This window comes from Typopeltis vanoorti, chromosome 10 (genome assembly GCF_054136105.1).
Source record: "Typopeltis vanoorti isolate ZY-2024b chromosome 10, IOZ_Tvanoo_1.0, whole genome shotgun sequence".
NCBI classification, from domain to species: domain Eukaryota; kingdom Metazoa; phylum Arthropoda; class Arachnida; order Uropygi; family Thelyphonidae; genus Typopeltis; species Typopeltis vanoorti.
Window position 1 is genome coordinate 13,851,297 of NC_143558.1, and position 25,538 is coordinate 13,876,834.

General features: G+C 38.2%; 1 protein-coding gene across 3 annotated transcripts in view; it reads right to left on the reverse strand.

The window, feature by feature from the left end:
* RyR (Ryanodine receptor) overlaps nucleotides 1-25,538 on the reverse strand; it is a 1,703,288-nt gene that overhangs the window by 1,395,123 nt on the left and 282,627 nt on the right. For all 3 annotated transcript variants that reach the window (XM_090399345.1, XM_090399347.1, XM_090399344.1), the window contains exons 16-17: nucleotides 10,696-10,831; nucleotides 3,267-3,374 (exon numbers count right to left, since the gene is read on the reverse strand). In XM_090399345.1, coding sequence (XP_090255471.1) covers nucleotides 3,267-3,374; nucleotides 10,696-10,831 — 244 coding nt within the window. The remainder of the gene's footprint in view (nucleotides 1-3,266; nucleotides 3,375-10,695; nucleotides 10,832-25,538) is intronic.

Sequence of the window (25,538 nt, forward strand, 5' to 3'; positions counted from 1 at the left end):
CAGGCAATGCATTCCATGGTTCAACCACCCTCAATGCAAAGAAACCACTCCTCACCCTCTTGCTCACAGTTTCCTTTTGTAACTTCCAGGGATGACCTCTTGTCATCACTCCTTCCTGCTGTTCAACCAAGCGAAAGAACTCCCCAGTGTCAACCATGTAACCACCTCTCAACAGTTTAAAAGTCTCAATCATATCGCTTCTCCTTCTTCTATCCACCAACCTCTGCAGTCCACATTCCCTCAGCTGATCCTCATAACTAACACGGTACAGTCCTGAAACCATCTTTGTTATCCGCCTTTGTACCCTTTCCACAGTTAATTTATCCCCTTCAAATCCTGGGGACCAAATCTGAGAACAATAGTCTAAATGTGGTCTGATCAGAGACTTATACAACGGAATGATAACCCTATTATCTCTGCAGGTCAGTGTCCTTCTCATTTTCGCAGCAATCCTCTGTGTTACCTTCACCACCTTTGCAACATGTCCCATAAATTTCAGGTTTCTATCAATCATCAACCCCAGATCTCTTGTCTCCCCTACTTCCTCCAGTATAGCTCCTCCCATAGATGTATCCCAAACCTCAAGACCTTACATTTTGCTGCATTAAACCAATACCACCATTCATTTGCCCATCTATCTAGCTTATTCAAATCCTCTTGCAGAGCTACCACATCTGCACTATTACTAATAATCCTTCCCAGCTTCGCATCATCTGCAAACAACTGAATATCCCCTTGCAATCCACTGACAATGTCATTGATATAAAGGTTAAACAGATAGCTGAAGTAAATTATACAGTGATGTACCAGACATCAGTTGACATGCTAACCCATTCAAGGATCAGATAATTGAAGGTTTTTTCATTGCAAGTCAGATAATAAAGAAATTGCTCAGTTACAGGTGTTAATTTGGAAGTATCTACTAATGCAAGCATGCTTCCAAATTAACATGCTGTTTGAAAAAAAAAAACATTCTGTATCTCAAAAAATAATACTTAATCAAAAATTCATATAAGATTGTTTTTATCATTGTTCAGGCACCTCTGTGGAGTGCAAAAATTCATCATGGGAAACTAACACTAACCATTATTAATACAATGCCTACCATACTTCTCTGTAGTCCTTCACTGACAAAGCTCTTGCACTCCCTCTAACAACTTATTCCATTCATCCACTTTCACTGAGAGCAAAACATTCAGTACTAACATTCTTTTTTCACATTCCTGTGATGATCCACTTTTTTATTCATCTCCTTTGAATTCATCCACTTTTTTATTCATATTCATAAAGATAATGGCTATGTGGTAATACTGCTGGGCTTTGTAAAAGGCATTTGAAAGGATTTTCAGGGAATTCTGTTACATAAATATTGAAGAGACATCAGATACTTTATTCAGGAGTAGAGTACAAAAAAAAAGGAATGCAACCACTATACTACAAGACTCTGTACTTGGGCCACTGCTATTCAATTTGTATATTAATGTATAAGAGGTGATCTGAAGGGAAATATTACTTCTTAGCTGCTGATAGAAAATTGGGGGTGATAGTGGATAAGAAACTAAAATTCAGGGGACACATAGCCAAAATTGTGAAGACAACACACAGGCTTCTGGGAATGATGTGGAGGACACTGACATTCTTGTTCCGTTGTATAAGGCTTTGATTAGGCCACACATGGACTATTGTGCCCAGATTTGGTCACCTGGTTTTCAGAAGGATGAAGAGATGTTGGAAAGCGTCCAAAGGCAACTGACTAAGGTAGTTTCTGACCTCTGGAATGTCGAGTATGAGGAAAGATTGAGAAGATGTAATTTGCAGAGTCTGGTGGACAGGAGGAAGAGGGGAGATATGATAGAGGCCTACAAGTTGGTAAGGGGTTGTTATAGGATCAATAGTGGAGAAGTTCTACATAAAATAGTGGGAGATAGGGGAGAACCAGAGGTCATCCCTGGAAACTGTATGAAGAGGGTGTGAGTAGGGGAGTGAAAGGCAAGTTTTTTTCATGCAGAGTTGTGAATGATTGGAATGCCTTGCCTGAGAGTGCGGTGTCTGCAAGGAGTTTGAGTGTGTTTAAGACACGGTATGATGAGATGTGTGTGTGTGTGTGTGTGTGTGTGTGTGAGAGATAAAAGGACCTCCCAGATGAGTCTTTGACTCCATGAGGTCTTGGGGTAATAATAATAGTTAATAAAGAAGACACAGAGATCTTGCAGGGTAATTTAAATAGACTGGCAGTATGGGCAAAGGGAAATAGTTAGCAGTTTAATGTGGCAAAGAGTCTGGAATTTTGTTAGGAATTTTGGAATGGAAAGAACACAAACTGTACGCTGATGGAACTGTACTTTCCTTACCAGAATACTGATAAAAACTATGGATTTAAGGGTGTTAATGGGTAAGGAGTTGAAGTTCAGAGACCATTCATCAACAATGGACATGAATTAGCTCATAGGGTAACCTGGTTACTGAAGAACACCTTGACAAGCACAGAGATAAGGAAATTATTATATCTCTATATAAGGCCTTGATATGGCCCTATGTAGAACTGGTTACAGATCTGGTCACCTGAGTTTCTTGGGAATGAGCAAGAGGTTCAGAGGATACAGGGCAAGTGACCAAAATGGTGGCAGGTCATTTATGGAAAGTTCTTTCTGAGGATAGGTCAAAAAGTTGTGCATTACAGAAACTGCTAACTGACACTAAGAGTTATGAAGAGATAAAAAGGAGGTCACAAGACAAGATGTTGTGATGTGCTGCTATAATTATCAATTTTCGGATTGATGAACCAAAGAAGAAGAGAAACTGGTTAATATTTAAAAACAAAGGGAGATAAAATAAAGACATGCAAGTTTAAGGTTTTCATAAGGTAAAAAAATGTGATATAGAGAAAATTTTTCAGTATTAGTAGGGGGAGAACTAGGAATTGTCCATGGAAATTGAGCAAGAGTGTGTGATTAGTAAGAAAACTGAATTTGTTGCTTAAAGACTAGTGAATGAATAGATTGTGTTGAAACAGTGTGTTGTGAGTTCCTTGTCAGCGAATGACCTCAAAATTAAAGTATAACAGATATTGTAAAAAATGTTGGTTAGTGCTTAGTGAAATATTTACCACCCTTGATGAGTTTAGAGATTCACTGAGATGACCATGCAGAAATTATAATAATACGACATTATATGGCACTGTTCAATGTATATGAGTTTGCAACAAAAATATACCATTTTTTTATTAAAAAAAAAAGTAGTGCTATTTATAACTAACATGACCTTACCTGTGCCTTCGGCTGCTTGCTGACTTCCCAGCCTGCTGAACAGCCAATCGAGTCTATGAGCCTGAGCAAACTGAGCACAGTTAGTGTGGTTCCCTTTGATTACAGCCGCTAAAATTAAAAAAGCAAATTAATAATATTATTATTAAAAGACACAGAAAGCTTCTAGCTAATCAAATTGCATGTTTTATCAAAAACATATGTCTTTACCATTGAATATTATTTCAGTGACAATAGGAGTATTAGTACTCAATTGAAAATATAAAACACTATCAAAGCAATATGCATCACTATCCACATATATGCAATAAAACCTGCAGTGTATAAAATAATTTATAATAATATTATAATTATAATAATTATTATTATAATTATAATAATAATTATTATTATTATAAATTATTTTAGTTCAAGCAGTTAGCTGAGTGGCTATTCGCTTCGCAACCATATGCCTGGGAAAGGAGTGTCCTGGGTTCGATTCCCATCGCTGACGTGAGGAGCTTAGGATCTTTCCAAGTTAGCTGGTCTTGGACAGGGCCTGCAGGGTTTTTCTCCCCAGTTTATCTGGGGGTTTTTCCCTTCCTCAAGCAGGTAAACCGGTCTTGAGAACATAATGCTTCTACAGATATAGGATACACCGAGAGGCATAGGGCCAACCACCTTATCCTCGTATAATGGTTGCAGTTATAAGGAATAGAAACCCTTGACAATGTAAAGGTAAAAGAAGTAAAGATTAAGAAAGAAAAAAAGAAAAATTATTTTATAATAATTTATAATACACTAACACACTAATAAAACCAAACCTTGTTTTGAACAAACTAACACATATTGGAATCAGAGGCTGTCTATTCCTGTGGTTCCAAAGATACATGGAAAAGAGAAAGCACATCACATGTATAGGGAAAAAAAAAAGGGGGGGGGGAGATTAGTGCACAGCAAAGAGCTACCAATAACTTGTGGAGTCTCACATGGAGCTGTTCTTTCTCCAATTCTGTTAAACATATATATATACACACACAGAACATTAAACAACTTCCCTAAACAGTAGCGTCTTCCAATACATAGACGAAATAGGCATAGTGTCAATTTACAATGACATAAATATGCAACACAACTTCAATCTGAACACCAATTGGCTAACTGAAAATGACATACATATTTATACATATATAAACCCTGAAAAGACAAAGCTAATAATATTCAAAAACTCCCAGACCTAGCCCACAGAAACTAAGCATCTCACTATCTGACATCCATCCTCCTATACACAAAGCACTTCTCCTAAAACTACAGCTATCACACAGGTGAAAACAACACTTTATCTTGGACTTCACTTCATGCTGATCTAAGATGGAATAGCCATACAAATTATCTACACCACAAATTCTGGATAATAGTAATCAAACTATATCGACTAAAAGACATTGCTCCCACATAAAAATAGTAATCTATTGGACATTATGCGAAGATATGTAATTACATCATACATATTCTGTGCAGACTACAAACTTAATGAATTACAATCATTGTTATTATTATTATTAAGTGAGACCTCCAGGGAGTCAGAGACTCATCGAGGAAGGCCACATGCTACACACACACACAAGCTTTCATACCTATTTTTGAATTCATTCACACTGCTTGCACTCATAACATCCAATAGCAATCCATTCCAATCATGCACCCTCTGAGAGAAAAATCTGGCCCTCACACCCTTCTTGGCGGCCTTCATTCTCAGCTTCCAAGGATGCCCTCTTGTCTATTTTCCACCCTCCATAAATTGAAAAATTCCAGCAATTGAAATCCTGTATGACCCTTTCAGAAGTTTGTAAGTCTCAATCATATCACCCCTCTTTCTCCTATTTGCTAGTGTCTGCAGTCTACAAATTCTCAATCTGTCTTCATAATCAGTATTCCATAATCCTGATATCATTTTTAACACTTGATTTGTATTCTCTCCAATATATCAGAATCCCAAAGGAAACCAGAAGACCAGACTTGCGCACAATAGTCCAAGTGAGGGCTTATCAAGGCAAAATAACACCCTTATCTTTACATGTGAATGTTCGTTTCAGCATTACAATTATCTTTTGAGTTGTATTTGCAATCTTTGCCACATGGCCCATAAACTTCAACTTCCTATCTATCAATTATCACTCCAAGATCCCTAGTCTCAGCAGTTCCCTCTTGCCTAATCCCACTATTATTATTATTATTATTAATATTCAGGCCTCCATGAAGTCAAGAGACTCATTGGGAGAGGACCTTCCTAGGAAACACAAAGTCTATCATAACACTTCTTGAACTCATTGACCATTACTGCTCTCACCACTCCATCAGGCAATGCATTCCACGGTTCAACCACCCTCCAAGCAAAGAAACCACTCCTCACCCTCGTGCTCACAGCTTCCTTTTGTAACTTCCAGGTATGACTCCTTGTCATCACTCCTTACTGCTGTTCTACCAAGTGAAAGAACTCCCCAGTGTCAACCCTGTAACTGCCTCTCAACAATTTAAAAGTCTCGATCATATTACTTCTCCTTCTTCTATCCATCAAACTCTGTAGTCCACATTCGCTCAGCAGATCCTTATAACTAACATTGTACAGTCCTGAAACCATCTTTGTTATCCGTTTCTGTAACCTTACCACAGTTAATTTATCCCCTTGAAATTCTGGGGACCACATTTGAGAACAATAGCCAAAGTGTTGTCTGATCAGAGTCTTATACAATGCAATGATAACTCTTTTATCTCTGCAGGTCAGCATCCTTCTCAGCATTGCAGCAATCCTGCAATCTCAGGATTGCAGCAATTCAATGCAATGAATCAACAATCAGCAGATTGCTGATTCATTGCATTGAATCAGCAATAAGCAGATTCAGATTGCAATCTTGCTAATTGCAATCTGAATCAGCAAGATTCAGCAATCCATTGCTGAAGATTGCAGCAACATTGCAGTGAACAATCTTTGCAATATGTCTCCTGAATTTCAGGTTTCTATCAATCATCAATCCCAGATCTCGTCTCCCCCTACTTCCTCCAGTACGACTCCTCCAATAGAGTATGAAGTGTCCCAAACTTCAAGACCTTACATATTGCTGCATGAAACCGATACTCCCCATTCATTTGCCCATCTGTCTAGTTTATTCAAATCCTCTTGCAGGGCTACCACATCTGTACTATTACTAATAACCTTTCCCAGCTTCATATCATCCACAAACAACTGAATATCCCCCTGCAATCCAATGACAATGTCATTGATATAAAGGTTATACAACATACACCCTCTGTCTAAAAAGAAAGGATAAAGCACTTTTATCCCCCTGCTGTCGAAAGCGAAAACCCTCAGCAGTGCTGTGCCAACTGCTCATGACACCTATCCCATCAGAAGCTGAGCCACAGTGCCGAAGTGACAGCATGTTTTGACGAACGGCCGGAAAATGAGTTTCAAACAGAGAGCTGCGATTGACTTTTGCGTTAAACTTGGTAAAAGTTTTTTCAAAACGCATCAAATGCTTCAAAAAGCGAACAGTGATGAATTCTTATCCCATACTCAAGTTTACAAGTGATTTAAGCGATTTCAAAATGATCATGAGATGCTTGAGGACGACGAAAAGTGGGCCATACAAAAACTGGACTGCGAGAAGTTGACATTCAAAAAGTGCGTGATTTCATCAAAGAAAACCCGAAATCATCCGTGAAATTGAAGATGAATTGGAGATTCCAAAATTAACTATACACAACATTTTAACCAAGAGCTTGGGCCTTCATAAATTTAATTCGCAATTTGTTCCCCAAAAGTTGACCGACAATCAAAAAGTGTACTGAATTGAACAATGCAAGAACCTCATTAAAACAGCTTGTAAGGACTCAAATTTCCTTGAAATGATCGTTGCTGATGATGAAACGTGGTGTTTCGAGTATGAGCCCGAAACAAAGTGCAAGAATACTGAGTGGAGACCACCAGAAGAGGGGCATCCGAAAAAAAAGTCGCTTGGTCAAAGGTAAAGACAATGCTGATTTGTTTCTATGATTTCAAGGGCATTATCACCAAGAATTCATTCAGCCTGGCCAAATGGTCAATGGTGAGTTTCATCTCAAAGTTTTGAAGCGATTGATAGCAAGAATTCATTGCATACGGCATGAATATCGTGACGACTGACCATTCGTTAAAACACACTGTCACTCTTGGCACCACAACTCGGCCTCCAATGAAACAAATGTCACACACAGCCAACACAACACCAATGAAGGCTTCCGCCCTCAACAACAAAAAGATACAAAAGGTGGCATCACTAGCCCCCTGTACTTTCGAAAAGCTCAGTTTCTTTTTGGAAAGAGGTGTAGGTCCCAGTACTGAGCCCTGTGGGACCCCACTTGTAACCTGCTGTCTCCTTGATACTACCTCACCATACACAACTCTCTGATACCTATCGGACAGCCAATTCTGAATCCAGTTGACCAACATGACATTAAATATCAGCTTATCATGTGGCACCCTGTCAAATGGCTTTGCTAAATCCAAGAAAACTGAAGTATATGCCTTTCCCTCTTCAACTGCTCTTGTAACTTTAGAGCACCTTTAACAAATCCATGTTGATTTTCAAAGATAACATTACCCTCATCTGCCCAATGCTGTATATGGTCCATCACTAATTTCTCCCAGACCTTAACAACTACTGATGACAGACAAACTGGCCAATAATTAGACACTTCCAGTCTGCTACCACCCTTATGCAATGGCACTAGTGATATTCCCTGGATACCTTTCCTGTAGCCAGATTTTCATTGAAAAACCAGATCGACAGAGCTGTCAGTTCTTTAGCACATTTTCTCAAAACCAGTAGTGAAATACTATCCTATTCCACAGCTTTACTGTCATCCCCAGAGTACTCAGTATTTGTAATGCACTCTCCTCTTGCACCTCTAAACTTTGAACCTGCCCTATCCCTCAAGTATTAAAAAGTATTTCTCCAGGATGAAATACTCCAATAAAGTGTTCATTGAACAAGTCCACTATATCCTCTGCATTAGTCATTCTATTCCCATTTTTATCCCACAATGTCATTCTTCCACAATCATTTCTCCTCCTACTGGCCACATAGCTAAAAAATTCACTAGGATTTTTTTTGGATCTTAGGGCCAATCTCTTCTCATATTCCAGTTTTGCCTTCCTCACCATACTAGTCACTCTCCTGGCCTGAGTCATATTCTTCATGCATCTACTCTCAATCCCTCTGATTATATCTCTTCCATAATCTTTTTCACCCGCAGTTCTTGTTTGATATTATTTGTCATCCACTTTGCACCAAATTGTGTTGTCTTCTTCACTCGTGGAATACAGCTTACTACTGCTGCTAACAAATATTCCTTCACAATTTCCCAAACACTAATGATACCCTGGCCTTCCAATATTCTGCTCTCCATGAAACTTCCCCAAGTTGATATTAAGACTATTATAATCACCTGCCTTATAAACATCTCCTGCTCCCCACCCTCTGTGCTCCTTGGCTTGTACCAACATCCCACTAAATATCCGGTCTTTCCCATCTCTACCTCACACCAAATGCTTTCAAAACCATTAGTGTCAGTGACTTCGAAAGCTTCTACTATTAGAGGACATAAGTCATCACTTATCATAAGCAGTACTTCAGCACACGTTCCCTTCCTATCCTGCCAAAAAATGCTGTACCCTGCTACTTTTATTCCTGCTATTATATTATCTTCCATCAACCACATCTCAGAGATTCGAATAATCTTTGGCCAGGCTGATAATATCAGCGTCACCGATTCATCTGCTTTATTCCAGATACTCCTGGCATTAGTATAAAGCATAAAAATGTCACTGCTTCTATACCTATCATTATTCCCTCCAGACTCCACTGGACTCAGTGTTACCTGATGTCGTCCCCCTTCCCCCAAGGACCCATTCCCACAAGAGGCCAAAAAAAAAGGCTTAAAGAGTATCCTCCAGTTGGTGACCAAAGTAGACTCGAACTTCGTCTGGTCACATGCCGTACAGTTCAAATGCCACTTTCACTAAACTACACAGGCTTACAGTCATCTTTATTATCAAATATAAAATGATAAAACTGATATTCTGGGAATGAGAAGATCCCAGATTTATAGATCTTCCTCTTTGTCCATAAATAAACATATCTCTGAACATCAAGATCACAAACCATATGAGGTTTGATAAGGCACATCTGCCTTATCAAACCTTACAAATCTGGCCTTGCACAACATAGAATCGAAATTACTAACCACAGGATTCAATGGCAAAACATCAAGTTACTAATAAAAAAAAATCTTTCGCTACAGAGTCCTCATGCACTACTCTACTTTCCACCTTTTCACTACAATCATTGATCTTTGATCCATCTGCCATTGGCACCTTTCTTCTTACACTTCCAGCTACAGATCACTTCTCTAAATATCCTATCTCACTCTACACATGTCTCAATTCATTCCTAATATCCTCACTCATGTTCACATTTTTTTGTGTTTGTTTCTTTACCATTCTTCCATTAATTCAATGTCAACAACATTAGTAGCTTAGTCTTAGCTTTAGCCATATGTTTTCTTGCTCTTGGCTAAAGGATTAATATATTGATTGATATATATATTGATTGAAATGATAGTACTTTTGGATCTATGCAGCAAAAGTTGTAGTATGGTTTATGAATGTTGAACTCATTTTGACTTATGTGAAGGCATATAATTCTTGTTACCTATTGTCATTATAATTAGTTCACCTGAAACCAAAACTGAAATCATCATATAAATTTTAATAGAAATCCTAAACACCAATTTTTTTCCAGATATTGTCAAGCTGTTACTATTATTTCAAATCATTTTGACAATAAAAATGATTCAAGTGAAACCAAATGGACCACATGATTCAGCTAGTTGCCAGCCTAGTTGGTCAAGTCGTTTGTCCTTTGCTATGTAGAGCTGCAGCTTGGCATAATGGCAAATGGCAGACTTTATCTGTGGCTGTGCTGGGCAAAGGTTTTCCACAGTGATTTGAGGAGGATCCATGAGATATGTAAGAAATTTATTGAGCTACATGAGAGAGTAACCTTTTTTAGGTCACTCATGATTTTTTTGGAAACCTTGATGACATCGAAATGATGGAATCTTCAATAAAGATTGAAACCATTTTGGGCAATAATCATTCCCATATACAGTAATATACACATTTGAAAGGAAGTGAGCTTTACGTTACAGGATGCTGAGGCAAATGACATATAGTCAAGAATCTCTATATACATGTAGCTTAGAGATGAAGTTATTTCCACAATTTTGTTTGCTTACACCTTTGTAAAAAACCATTAAACAAGAATATAATTTCTTGGCAATATAACTTACATTGTAAAAAGTGAAAAACACTTTCTACAAATGTCTTTTATACAAAATTTTAATGGCTTACCTAACAACTGATATAGGTAACCAGAAATAGCTTCCCACATTTGTCCAGAATCTTCACCTACAAGAGAAGTCAAATACCCCTGACTAGAAATCACATTGATTTTATCGATGGTCTCCAGAATCAGATTAAGAATACCCTATAAAAATATAAAAGAGTTTATTCTTGCTTTCTGCAAATGAAATAACTATATATTTCATATACACAGCATATAAAATATAATGCAGATAAAAATTATTTATATTTACTTTTTTAGAAGATAGAGAAAATTTATTTGTATTTACTTTTTGTCCAAAGAATTACATTACATATCCAGTTTTTCAAATATATTCCCCCTTCTGGCAAAATAATATATAATAATAAAGTAGTTAATGTTGAATAGACAGTAATAAAATAAAACATCAAATGCCTATGATCTTTCCAATAATTTTCATTACCTAATTATTAATTATTAATAATACTAGCATCTCCATGAAGTTAAAAACTCATCGCATGAGGCAAATGCTGTTACACAAAAAACCTACCAAACTGTGCTTTAAACTCATTCAGTGTAGACAACACATTCCACTCACCAACCACTCTCCATGCAAAGAACCTGCTGCTTATGCCACTGCTCACCCCCTCCTTATACGGCTTACAGGTATGTCCATTTGTTCTATTCCCCTTCTCCAACTGTACACAAAATTTTTTCCACACAAGGCTATACGATTAGATGACATATGACCACACATCTTAAGGGAATGTTCCAGACAATTGGGAGTAGCATTGTATTGCCTGTATAATAACAATCTTACAATAGCACAGGTTCCAAGGAAGTGGAAAAAAGGTAAAATTTTTCCACTGCATGGAGGTGGATAAAGTTGATAAAGCTAAAAATTATAGGCCAATTTGTGTATTCTGGAGTAGTGGTAAAGGTACAGAGAGATTGGTGAGAAGTAGGATACAGAAATGAGTTGATAACAGCAATATTCTTTGTGGTTATCAGCATGGGTTTGTTAAAGTGAGATCATATTTTACTTAACACAATAAAAAGGTGACAAATATCTTCGACAGGGAAGAAGCATATACAGTGGTGCTATTAGATTATGTAAATATTTTTGATACAGTGTCACCTGGAAAGCTGTTAAACAAACTGAAAGAAATGTGATTGGATAACAGACTTCCGAGTTGGATCAGTGATCAGTAACTGTCTGTCAGATAGGTATCAGAAAGTTGTATATGGGGGTGCAGTATCATGAAAGTCACTAGCAGTGTGCCACAGGGGTCAGTTTTGGGATCACCGTTGTTAGATTGTACTTAGAATTTAAAAAAGCTTTTGATAGATTATCACATGATAAGTTGATAGTCAAACTAGAATGGATGGGGTTGGATATCAAGCTAGTGCATTAGGTTGGAGATTGGCTATCTGATAGGTATCAGTAATTTGTGTATGAAGAAGCAATATTCTGGAAAAGAAAAGTCATTAGTAGTGTGCCTTAGGGGTCTCTTTTAGGGCCATTGCTGTTTAATCTGTATGATAATGATATCAGAGAAAGATTTGAATGGCAATATTCAGTTGTTTGCAGATGATGCAAAGTTAGGATGAACCAGATTAGAGCAGATGTTGTGGTCTTTCAAGAAGACTTGAATATGCTGAGTAAATGAGCATGAGAGTTGGAATGCTAGTTCAATGTTGCTAAATGCAAGGTTTTAAAATTTGGAAAACAAAGATGGAATGTAGAATTTACACACAGTTGGGATGTACTCTTGGAGTTGGAGGAAATAAGAGATCTTGGGGTGATGGTGGATAAGGATTTAAAATTTAGAAAACACATTGCCAAAATTGTGAAGACAACACAAGAAATTCTGACAATGATGTGGAAGGTTCTGATTTGTAGAAGTAAGGAGATTCTGAATACATTTTATAAGGCATTGATTAGGCCACATATGGAATACTGTGCACAGATTTGGTCACTTGGTTTTCAGAAGGATGAAGAAATGTTGGAGAGGGTCCAGAGGCAATTCACTAAGGTAGTTTCTGATCTCTGGAATGTTGAATATGAAGAAAGGTTGAGAAGATACAATTTACAGAGTGTAGTGGATGGGTGGAAGAGGAGTGATACGAGAGAGAAATACAAGTTGGTAAGGGGTTGTTATAGGGTTAATGTTGAAGAGGTTTTTCATAACATGGTGGGAAATGGGAGGGAAAACAAGAGGTCATTCCTGGAAGCTGTATGAGGTGGATCTGGAAAGTTCTGATAAACCTCCTAGAACAAAAATGATATTAAAGCAACTGATATAACCACAAGAAAGAACATACAAGTAGCAGAGTTATGAAGGTAACTTATGTTCATATATTCTTATATCCTCCTATGTTCTTTCTTGTGGTTATATCAGTTGCTTTGATATCATTTTTGTTCTAGAAGTTTATCAGAACATTCCAGACCTCCCTTATATAAGTAGGGTGTAAGCAAGGAAGTGAGAATCAGTTATTTTTTGCATGAAGAATTATGAATGATTGGAATACACTGCCTGAGAGTGTGATGTCTAATTTGAATGTGTTTAAGTCACTGTATGATGGTTCTGTGTATGGCAAAGTGACTTCCAAGATGAGCCTTTGACTCCATGGGGGTCTGAGGATGATAATAATAATAAGCTTTATTTTTAACCAGGAGATAGAATCTTATGTAATTAATTTAATAAGCTAATTCCTTCATATGACTGTTTGTACCTTTCAAAAGTTTGTTTGCACGGAGATACTCTCAAAGATAGCTTCTGGCTGTTTCTGAAATGTGAAGTAATGCCTCTCTATAACAACAGGTGGCAGTATTTATTTATTTATTATTATTATATTTATGAGTATTTATCTGTCACTATCTTCTATAAACTAAACTCTATACTGTATATGCAGATTAATTATGAACTAAACAAGTATTCGAAAACAACATTCTATTTTAGATAATATGCAAGTCATCACAATTCTTATAAAAGTCAGAGATAGTATTAAACAAAAAATAATAATATAATAATAATAATTTAACTAGATCGATTTTCTTTTGTTTTGCTGTCAACTGTAATTCTCCCATCACCCTCTTTTTGGCTGTTTTGAATTCTATTAAAAGTATTGTTTTCTTTGTTGATGAAATTGAAAAATTTACATTCGAACTTGGTTACAACAAGCACCATGAGACCGACAAAATTTCCTCATTATAAACCATTACTTGCTATCAGTAATGAGTTAAATATACTTTCTATTTTTTTAAATGAGCAATAACATGATAAAAAAAAAAGATTAAAAATAAGAATATTAAAAAGAAAATATAATTATATAGATATCGTTCATATGAATATGCTTATATAAGCTGTATTGAAATACACTTAATATTAATTTTTATTCACTAATTTTTTATTATGTGACACCCTCAGGGGTATTCAAAGACTCATCGAGGGAGGGTACCTACTCTAAAACACTCCATCTCCACCACTCAATCGACCAACTACAATGTACCACAACTGCCTTCATCATCTACACCAACCCCATTAGTATTTTCACAGATAATCACAAGCATACATGCCCACGGTGGAATTCGAACCTGCAGTCTTTTGGCTGGAGAGCAGATATGCTAACCACTCAGCCAACCAGGCTAAAAGTAAAAGTTGATTTTTCCTTAATTTTAAAACCATACACATTTAATACTAAATGCAGTTTATTTCTACATAAGTAAAAACAACACTAATTAATAATAAACATATTTCAATAAGTCTTTTTAAAAATCGACATAATATTATGTCAGTTTTTAAATTGATCCAGCCAACCATTGTTACATACAAAATCGTTGTATCCAAATTGTTTAGCAAATTTTCTACTTCAGCCTTCAAGATCAGACAATTTATTGAGAATCTAATTCTTTTTTGTGTAGTGAACCACTGGAACAATTATTATTATTACCCCAAGACCTCATGGAGTCAAAGATTCATCTGGGAGGTCCTTTTATCACACACACACACATCTCATCATACCGTGTCTTAAACACACTCAAACTCCTTGCAGACACCACACTCTCAGACAAGGCATTCCAATCATTCACAACTCTGCATGAAAAAACCTGCCTCTCACTCCCCTACTCACACCCTCTTCATACAGTTTCCAGGGATGACCTCTGGTTCTCCCCTATCTCCCACTATTTTATGTAGAACTTCTCCGCCATTGATCCTATAACAACCCCTTACCAACTTGTAGTCTCTATCATATCTCCCCTCTTCCTCCTGTCCACCAGACTCTGCAAATTACATCTTCTCAATCTTTCCTCATACTCGACATTCCATTCCAGAGGTCAGAAACTACATTAGTCAGTCGCCTTTGGATCCTTTCCAACATCTCTTCATCCTTCTGAAAAACCAGGTGACCAAATCTGAGCACAATAGTCCATGTGTGGCCTAATCAAAGCCTTATACAAGGGAACAAGAATCTCCCGACGTCTACACATCAGTGTCCTCCGCATCATTCCCAGAAGCCTTTGTGTGTTGTCTTCACAATTTTGGCGATGTGTCCCCTAAATTTTAGTTTCTTATCCACTATCATCACCTCCAGATCTCTTATTTCCTCTACCTCCAACAATATATTCTCACCAAGCATAAATTCTGCATTCCATCTTTGTTTTCCAAATTTTAAAACCTTACATTTTGCAACATTGAACTCACATCCCCATTTCCGTGCCCAATCACTGAATTTATTCAAGTCTTCTTGCCAACTTTTTCGTCCCAACTTTGCATCATCTGCAAACAACTGAATATCGCCATCCAAATCTTCGCCAATATCATTAATATACAAGTTAAACAGTAATGGCCCTAAAACAGACCCCTGAGGCATTCCACTAGTGACTTTCCTTTGCCTGGATATCGCATCCCCATACACAACTTGTTGATACCTTTAAGATAGCCAGTCTCCAATCCAATGCACTAATCTAATATCCAACCCCATCTGCTCTAGTTTGACTATCAATTTACCATGAGGTACTCTATCAAAAGCTTTGCAAAATCCAAGTATATTACTGTGTATTCTTCTCATCTGTCCAAGGAAGCAGTCACTTTATTGTAATAAGTAATTACATTACTAAAACATGACCCCCCCTTTAGCAAATCCATGCTGTCCATCAAACATAAAACCACTGTTGTCAACTCAACTCTGGATCCTAGTTCTTACAAGCTTCTCCAACAACTTAACCACAACACCTGACACACAGATAGGCCTATAGTTTGATGCTTGAGTTCGATCACCTCCTTTATGAAGTGGCACAATCTTGCCCTCCTTCCACTCCTTAGGAACTTGACCAAGTGCAAGACTCGTATTAAAACAATATGTGAAGGCAGGTGTCAACTCCCTGGCACATTCCTTCAGAATATGCGATGATATATTACCAAGTCCTGCAGCCTTATTTACATCTAGTTTACTCAACTCCCCAAACACCTCTTGCTCACTTACAGTGAGTCTCTCCTCCCCATCATCAACTGCTCTCAATCTCTCCATGAAGTCACATTAACAAGATTGAAAGATCTTTATGAACTGCTCATTAAGTATCTCTACCACATTCTGCAACGGCTGTCTTTATACCATTTTCTCCAATCAATGTAATCCTTTCATAATCATTCTTTCTTTTGCTGGCTACATATCGAAAGAACTCCCTAGGATTCTTTTTTGCTTCATTAGCTAACTGCTATTCATACCACTCTTTAGCTACTCTCACCCTCCTTGCCTGGTCTTTGTAGACCTCATGAAATTGGTTATTTCCACTTCTCTTATGCTGCCTCCACAATGCCCTCTTTCTCTGCATCACATGCTTAATCTCTTTATTCATCCATCTCACACCTACCTTATTTAACCTTCTCACCCTTGGAATATATTTAGACATTGCATCTACTAGATAGTTTTTGAAAATCCCCCAAGCTGCATTGATCTCTTTTCCAGCTAACTCCTCATTCCACGCTACACCCGCAAGCTATCTCCTAAGCTCTTCGTAATCACTCTCCCTTGTAGTTCCAGATATACTCTTTTCTCACAGAGGTCCTTACAAAGCTGGAAACCAGTCAGGTAATCACATCATGGTCACTCTCACCAAGTGGTGGATGATTTGACACCTCATTTATAATTACATCCTCTGATGAGATGATCAAATCCAAGACCCTTAATCCTCGTGTGCCCTCTGTTACATACTGTCTGAGGTAGTTATCCCTCAAAAACTCAAGAAATTCATTTTCTGTACTTCCAGTTGCTATCTCATTATTCCAGTCTATATTGCCATAATTAAAATCACCCATAATGATCCCCCTTTTCTTATTTGCTTGGCTAATTTGACTATACATTTCACTATCACCACCATCCACATTACCTGGTCTATAACAACATCCCACCAAGTATTTGATTTCATTCACCTTTATCTCACACCATACTGCCTCAAAACCACTGGCACTATTTCCGTCTTGCATCTCTGCTTTGTATGAACATAACTGTTTCTCTATCATCAATAGCAGTCCCACCCTCCCTTTTTACCCCATCTATCTTCACGAAACACATCGTACCCTTCCATCTCTATTCCTGTCAGGATGTGTCATCTTCTTCCAACCATGTCTCACTTATTTCGACAATCTTTGGGTGAACAGACGCAATTAGTGCAACGATTTCATCTGCCTTGTTTCTTATACTTCTAGCATTTGTATACAAACACAACAGCTCATTTCTGGATCTACAGCTAGTTCCACTAATACCACTCACTCGATGTGATCTCTCCATGCTCGACTGGGGCCATTTCCCTTTCTGCTTCTTCATTTTAGAACCCTTTTCAATTTCAACTCTTTCCTCTTGATCCCTGTTCATCCCATTCCTTTCCTGCATACACATATTCTCACCTTTTCTTGGAGCATCCACCTTTCTCACTCTGTGTACCCTTATCCACCCTGAGCCTCCCCGTTTCCCTGCTCCTCTTGCACACCCATTCTCTCATTTTCTATACTCATACCACTCACTTCCCATTCATATCCACCTCTTCAATCTCTCCTGTCTTATTCTCCTGCTCTTCCACATCACTCCCCTCTCGATCTGATTCATTCTCTCTATTCAGTTCTCTACCTTCCAGCAGCAGTCTCTTCAAGCGACTCACACCATAACCACCCAAATGCAGTGCATCCCATACAATTCACTTCGTCCTTCAAACTCATTAACTCCACACATTAACAAACTGTACTCCCATCTCCTCACACATTTCAGTCAGCATATCATTCATAATCCTTGCTCTCTGCCTCATTTCACCACAGTCATACCTAGGCAACACACTGACTACCCTTCCTGTCACACTATTCTCTTTTATCCTTCGAAGCAGCCTCCTGATATCCATTCTGACATGCTCTTTGTCCTCTCTCAAATCATTTGTACCAATTAATACTATTAACTCTTTTGCTCGCTCTCGCCTCATATCCAATACCTCAATCACTCTACTCATTTTACCATCTGGAAAACATACCTAGTGCATTCTATCCTCTAGCACACCTTTAATAATGGAGTCGCCATACAACGCCACTCGCTCATCTTTCATTAACTCTTTCATGACATCATGATTTATTTTAATAGTTTTGACCTGAATTCTCTTAATTTCATTCCGCAGCAATTTCATTTCTTGCTTCATCCAATCCAATTCAACTTCCGAATTTCGTGACACATTCTGTCTATCATTCAATCTTTCTAACTTTCTAACTCTCGACCTCCCTCTTCTCACTTTCACTCTTATTCATTCTTCTTTGTTTCCGTACTTTTGGTCCAACATATGTCCAACTTTCGCTATCATTCTTCTCACTTTCACTCTCATTCATCTTTCTTTGTTTCTTACTTTCGGTCTAACATGCATGCAACTTTTGTTATCATTCTTCTCACTTTCACTCTCATTCATCTTTCTTTGTTTCCGTACTTTCAGTCCAACATGCGTCCAACTTTCATCATCATTCATTCTTTTCTCGCTATCATTCATTCTTTCGATTTTTTTCACTTTCAATTTCTGCGTCATGCCATTTCTAGTTTCATTCATTCTCTCAATTTCGTTTCATTCCGCCACTCTTGCCTCACTTTCTTCCCATTTAACATCCATTATGGTTTTCAAATCGCTCTTTTTCTTTTTTACTGATTTTTTAACATTTTTTCAACTCTCTTTCTCAACATCCTTCTATTTCAAACGTGCATTCATTTTCTACGCGACATTCTCGCTACTAACACTTTCTGTCATCAATTTCATATTTGCATTCATCAGTTCCTCGTTCAGGTCACACTTTGCATACACACTTCTTCAATCCGCTGTAAACATCCACAAATCATTTATGTAATCGAAAGAATGCATATAACAGACCTCACACTTAACGAAACGACTGAAATCTAAATTAAAGTCATGGAATTACAATGCTGCCACCATTTTCTTTTTTTCCCTGCAGGTTACTAGGTCTAATAATAATGATTTCTTAATTAAGTTTAGGCAACAAAAATCCCCCACACTAATAATACCGGTAGCGCACAATGTTCACAGCCGCTCTTACTCAAACAATTACACATATATTCTTAATTATTCCTAGAATAACTTATCTCAATCAGGAGCTCTTCTTAGACATGTCCACAGTGTTTGGCTCACTAGCACCCACAATGCTTCATTAATGTTTATAAGCTTGTGCTTTCTAAATTTTTTTTGTTTCAATTATGTTGTTTCCAGTGCCAATATAAATATAAATATGTAAACATATTTATTCTTCCACAATGCTAATTCCATTGAACAGGACAAAGAAAACGTTTTACACACTTCAATGTTTTTCACACCATGTTCTAACTTGCAAATAATTTCAACTTTTTCACAAACAAGAGGCACTTTCTTTTAGTAGACATGTTTCCAATGGAGGGGTTCATTTTTAACTAATATTACAGTCGGAGCAGTGTTTAGGTAAATTGATGGGAGGAGTGTCAGCGGCTAGACACTGGAGAGAGAGGTATTGAGGGGGGGTGGTCCCAAAGACAAGATTAGTCACTCTAAGTCACTCTTTTCATTTTTGTCTACTCCAAGAACTGGGTATTCCAAGAGCTACCCAATTAGGAATGTTTGCATAGTTACCAAAATTTGCACAGCATATCTGTGTAGTATGCTTGTTATAGAAGTGAGGAATTGTATGGGATTGTGCATAAATTAAAATTATTATGGCTTTTTTTTGCTCATTACAGCCATGATCTCATTATTTCCATGCTCGTACACCAAAGTTCGACTATATATATATATATATATATATATACACACACACACACGCACACGCCCCTTTACCATAATTCATACTATGAGCAAGTAAAATATTTAGGTGACCAGTAGATTTAAGTGGTATTTCTGGAGCCCTGTACAGGCATCTTGGTCTCTAGATTCACATAAGAGGGATGATATTATCCCTCTAATGCAGAGGAATAATATAATCCCATCAACACTTCTCAATGTGCACTTCAACATCCAATTAATCCATTAAGCTATTCTGTGTGTGTGTGTATATAACTGCCAACTTTTGCAATATGCTCTCTGATCTTCAACTGTCTGTTTACATTACCTCCAAAATCACTAGTACCATTACCTCCAAAATCTGTAGTAGACTGCAGAAAATTAACGAAGTTAATTTTCTGCAGTCTACTACAATCATTTTAATTTACAGTATGTAATTCCTTCATTCCAGAGTGCAAAACATTACACTTTTGCCACATTTAACTGACAACAATTATCCTGCATCCACACTGCCAATTTAGTTAATCATCCTGCAATCTCATCACTTTTATTAACTATTGAAATCCCCAGTTTTGCAATGTTAACAAATAACTGAATACTCTCTCTCAAATCATTCACTATATCATAAATATATAAATTAAACAGTAGCAACTCTATAGTTGGGTGACAGCTGCACTCCACTAATCACTCTCATTCTTCTGGATTTTGCCCCAATACATACTGATCGTCAGTGTCAGTCTGTTAGCCATCTCTAGTCATGCTGCCAGCTTCATATCCATTTCCATTTGCTCCAACTTTTGTAATAGTTTTCCATGTGATATTCTGAATATGAGTGTACTACTTCAGTGGTTGTTTTTTGGAAGTTAGTTGCTGTCGCAATATAATATATTTTGGTTACTGTCGGAATCGAATGCATAACGGTGGAAGACAAAACGAAGCTGTTTTCTTTACTGTATTTAGTAATATTTCATTTTATTTAGTGTACATAAATGTTTTGTTTTGCTTGTAATTGTTTGTACTTTTTTTCTTATTTATTTAATGGAATTTATTAATTGAATAATTAACGATTACGCTACTCGGCAGTAAGGAATGATGGTGGATTCAGCTGCAGTCGCAAGTGGCATATCGCCAAGTCATCTGCCATTTAAGAACTCTATTATAAGCAATATCATAAGGGACTTTGTGGCACACAGTACTTGCGGCATGTATGCATCTCGGTAATTGGATATGTGGCTTGTGAAAGAGAGCAGAGAGCGTATGTGCTCAAAATGCAGGCAGTGGGAGGAAATAAGTGCATTCGAAATTAAATATCCGACCTTATTGCTCCAGGAACGGGAAATGGATGTAGGAAGACAAGTAGTGTGATAGGAGAGAATGAAAAAAATTTACATATGAATGAGAAAATAATAGTTGATAGTGTGGAAGACGTGAGTGCCTGTGAAAAATTAAGGAGATGGTTTTGTTTGGGAGAGTGAATTTAGATTAAGAGTGACAGACCTGCAGAGGGAGATAGATGAGCTGAAAGAGGAGGTGGCATGTCTTGTGAATGAGAGCAGAAGTATGAAAGATAAGATTAGGAGAATGGAAGAGATAAATGCAAGGCAAATCAGAGTAGGGGAGAGAGAGAATTTTGGGAGCATTAGAAGAGGAGAGAAAGGAAACGGTAGAAGAGAGGGAATGAGTGAGAGGTATGGGGGTGCTAGAAGAGGACAGAAAGGAAACAGTAGAAGAGAGGGAATGAGTGAGAGGTATGGGTGTGCTAGAAGAGGAGAGAATGGAAACAGCAGAAGAGAGGGAATGAGAGAGAGAGGGAGTGGTGCACCCAGAGGGGGGGGCCCTGGACCCTCCAAAGGCGAAAAAAACACTGAAAAATTTTCCAAAAATCATTTCCTAATTAAAATTCATTTTTTAAATTTATGTTGCCTTGTGTCTTCTATTTCTATACTACTTACGAATCAGCGATCATTGCAGATGCTCAGTCATAGGTCGTATGCGATGCGTAGTGTGTATTCTCAAATCGTCTACTCAACTCGGGCACCGCCCCAAGATTAAATCCTGAGTGCGCTATTGGAGAGAGATATGGCAATGCTAGAAGACGAGAGGATGGAAATAGTAGGAGAGATGGAATGAGAGAGAGATATGGAAGTGCTAGAAGAGGAGAGAATGGAAACAGTAGGAGAGATGGAATGAGAGAGAGGTATGGGAATGCTAGAAGACGAGAGGATGGAAACAGTAAGAGAGAAGGAATGAGAGAGGGATATGGAAGTGCTAGAAGTGGAGAAAATGGAAACAGTAGGAGATAAGGAATGAGAGAGATGTATGGGAGTACTAGAGGAGGAGACAATGGAAACAGTAGGAGACAGAGAGGTATGAGAATGCTAGAAGAGAGAATAGTAGTAGAGGAGAGGGAATGAGCGTGATCTATGGGAATGAAAGAAGAGGAGAGAAAACAAACAATAGGAGAGAGGGAATGGTAAGAGGTATAATGTATGGCAACTCAATGATCCGTGGTGTTCAAGATAGGATGCGTGAGGAGTATTTGCCAGGAGGAACAATAAAAAGGGTGGCTATGGCAATTAAGAGAGATGAAAGGGTGGATGAGATGATTGTGATAGTAGGAACAAATGACTTGAGTGGTAATGTAAGTTGGGCAGCGAGAGATATGAGATTTTTGCTTGAAGCTGTACGAAAGAAGACAGAGAGAGGAAAAATAGTGTGCGCGTTGCCTAGATATGATAATGATGAGCTGAGCAGAAGAGCGGTGATATTGAATGGCATAATATCGAGAATGTGTGACAAGAGAGGACTGGTATATGTGGATGTTTGGAGTGCGTTTGAGGAAAGAGAAGAAGTGTATGCGAGAGACGGCTTATGTTTGAATGAGGAAGAACATAGGCATCTGGAGAGATTGCTGTTCTGAACGAGTCAGTGTAACCCAGGGAGGATGATATCAGGGGTGGCCTCTTGTGGGAATGGATACTTGGTAGAAGGGAACCGACATCAGGTGACACTGCGCCCAGTGGAGTCTAGAAGGGATAATGCTGGGTATAGAAACAATGGCATTTATATGTTTTATACTAATGCCAGGAGTATCCGGAATAAGTGAGAGAAATTAGTGGCATAGATAGCATCAGCCTGGCCAAACGTTATTGGGATTACTGAGATGTGGTTGACAGAAGGGGATATAACAACAGGTATAGAAGTCACTGGGTACAGCATTTTTCGTCAGGATAGGAGGGGAAAGTGTGGTGATGGGGTACTGCTTATGATAAGTGATGGCCTATGTCCTCTAAGAGTGGAGCCTTTGGAAGGAAGAAGTGTGACAAATGATTTTGAGAGCATATGGTGTGAGGTAGAGGTAGGCAAGACAGGATATTTAGTGGGGTGTTGCTACAGACCCAGGAGCACAGAGGATGGGGACCAGGAGATGTTTAGACAGTTAAGTTTGGCAAGTGCAAGAAGAATGATTGTTATGGGAGATTTTAACTACAGCAGTATAAATCGGAGAGAGGAAGATGCATGTAGCAATAAGGGAATGGAATTTCTAGATTTTTGAGGGACAAATGTCTTAGGCAACATGTAACACAGGGAACAAGAGGTTCGAGAGTTTTGGATTTGGTTAGAGCATCAGAAGAGCTCATAATAACTGAGATGACATCTCTCCCAACAATTGGAGAGAGTGACCATATGGTTTTGACTTGGAAAATGAATAGACATGCAGGAGTATCAAAGAGACGGGAACTTATGTGGAATTATAAAGCAGGTGATTATAATAGTCTTAGATGTCAACTTCAGGAAGTTTCATGGAGGGAGGAATTGGAAGGCCAGGATATTATTAGTGCATGGGAAATTGTGAAAGCATATTTGATAGCAGCAATGGTAAGTTGTATACCACGAGTGAAGAAGAAGACACAATTTGGAGTAAAGTGGATGACAAACAATATTAAACAGGAATTGCATGTGAAAAAGAGGCTATGGAAGAGATATAAGGAGACAGGTGAAGAGAAGATGCATGAAGAATATAAGACACAGGCCAGAAGAGTGACTAGTTTAGTAAGGAAAGCGAAACTGGAATATGAGAGGAGATTGGCCCTAAGATCCAAAAAAAATCCTAGGGAATGTTTTAGCTATGTGGCCAGTAGGAGGAGAAATGACTGTGGAAGAATGATATTGTGGAATAAAAATGGGAATAGAGTGACTGATGCAGAGGACATAGCGGAATTGTTCAATGAACACTTTATTGGAGTATTTCATCATAGTGGAGTCAGTTTTAATGCTAGAGGGATAGGGCTGGTTCGAGGTTTAGAGGTACAGGAGGAGAGTGTGTTTCAGATACTGAGTACTCTGGATGTCAGTAAAGCTTTGGGACTGGATGGTATTTCATCACGAGTTTTGAGAGAATGTGCTAGGGAACTGACAGTGCTTTTGACCTGGCTTTTCAATGAAAGTCCAGCTGCGGGAAAGGTGCCCATGGAATGGAAGGAAGGTAAGATAGTGCCATTGCATAAGGGTGGTAACAGACTGGAAGTGTCTAATTATAGGCCAGTCTGTGTGCAATCAGTAGTTGTTAAGAACTTGGAGAAAGTAGCGAGGTACTGTATACAGCATTGGGCATATAAGGGTAATGTTATCTTTGAGAGTCAACATGCGCCCTTGTGAAAGGGTGCTCTTGTTTTAGCAATATGGTAGCCTTTTATAATAAAGTTACAAGAACATTAGATGAGGGAAAGGCATATACTGTCATTTTCTTAGACTTAGCGAAGGCATTTGACAGGGTGCCACATGATAAGCTGATATTTAAGTTGCAGCACATGGCTCTGGATGTCAGATTGGACAACTGGATTCAGGATTGGCTGTCTGATAAGTATCACAGAGTTGTGTATGGTGGAGCAGTTTCACGGAGGCAGAGGGTTACAAGTGGGGTTGCACAGGGCTCAGTACTAGGACCTATATTGTTTAACCATTATATCAATGACATTGCCAGTCGATTGCAAGGGGATATTCAGTTGTTTGAGGATGATGCGAAGCTGGGAAGGATTATTAGTAATAGTGCAGATGTGGTAGCCCTGCAAGAGGATTTGAATAAGCTAGCTAGATGGGCAAATGAATGGGGGTTTCAGTTTAATGCAGCAAAATATAAGGTCTTGAGGTTTGGGAAACATCGATGGGACACTGCATACTCTATGGGAGTAGTTATACTGGAGGAAGTGGGGGAGACAAGAGATCTGGAGTTGACGATTGATAGAAACCTGAAATTTAGGGGACATATTGCAAAGGTGGTGAAGGTAACACAGAGGATTGCTGTAATTATGAGAAGGACACTGACCTGCAGAGATTGAAGAGTTATCATTCCGTTGTATAAGTCTCTGATCAGACCACGCTTAGACTATTGTTCTCAGATTTGGTGTCCAGGATTTGAAGGGGATAAATTAACTGTGGAAAGGATACAAAGATGGATGACAAAGATGGTTTCAGGACTGTACAAGGATAGTTACGAGGATCGGCTGAGGGAATGTGGACTGCAGAGTTTGGTGGATAGAAGGAAGAGAGGTGATATGATTGAGACTTTTAAACTGTTGAGAGGTG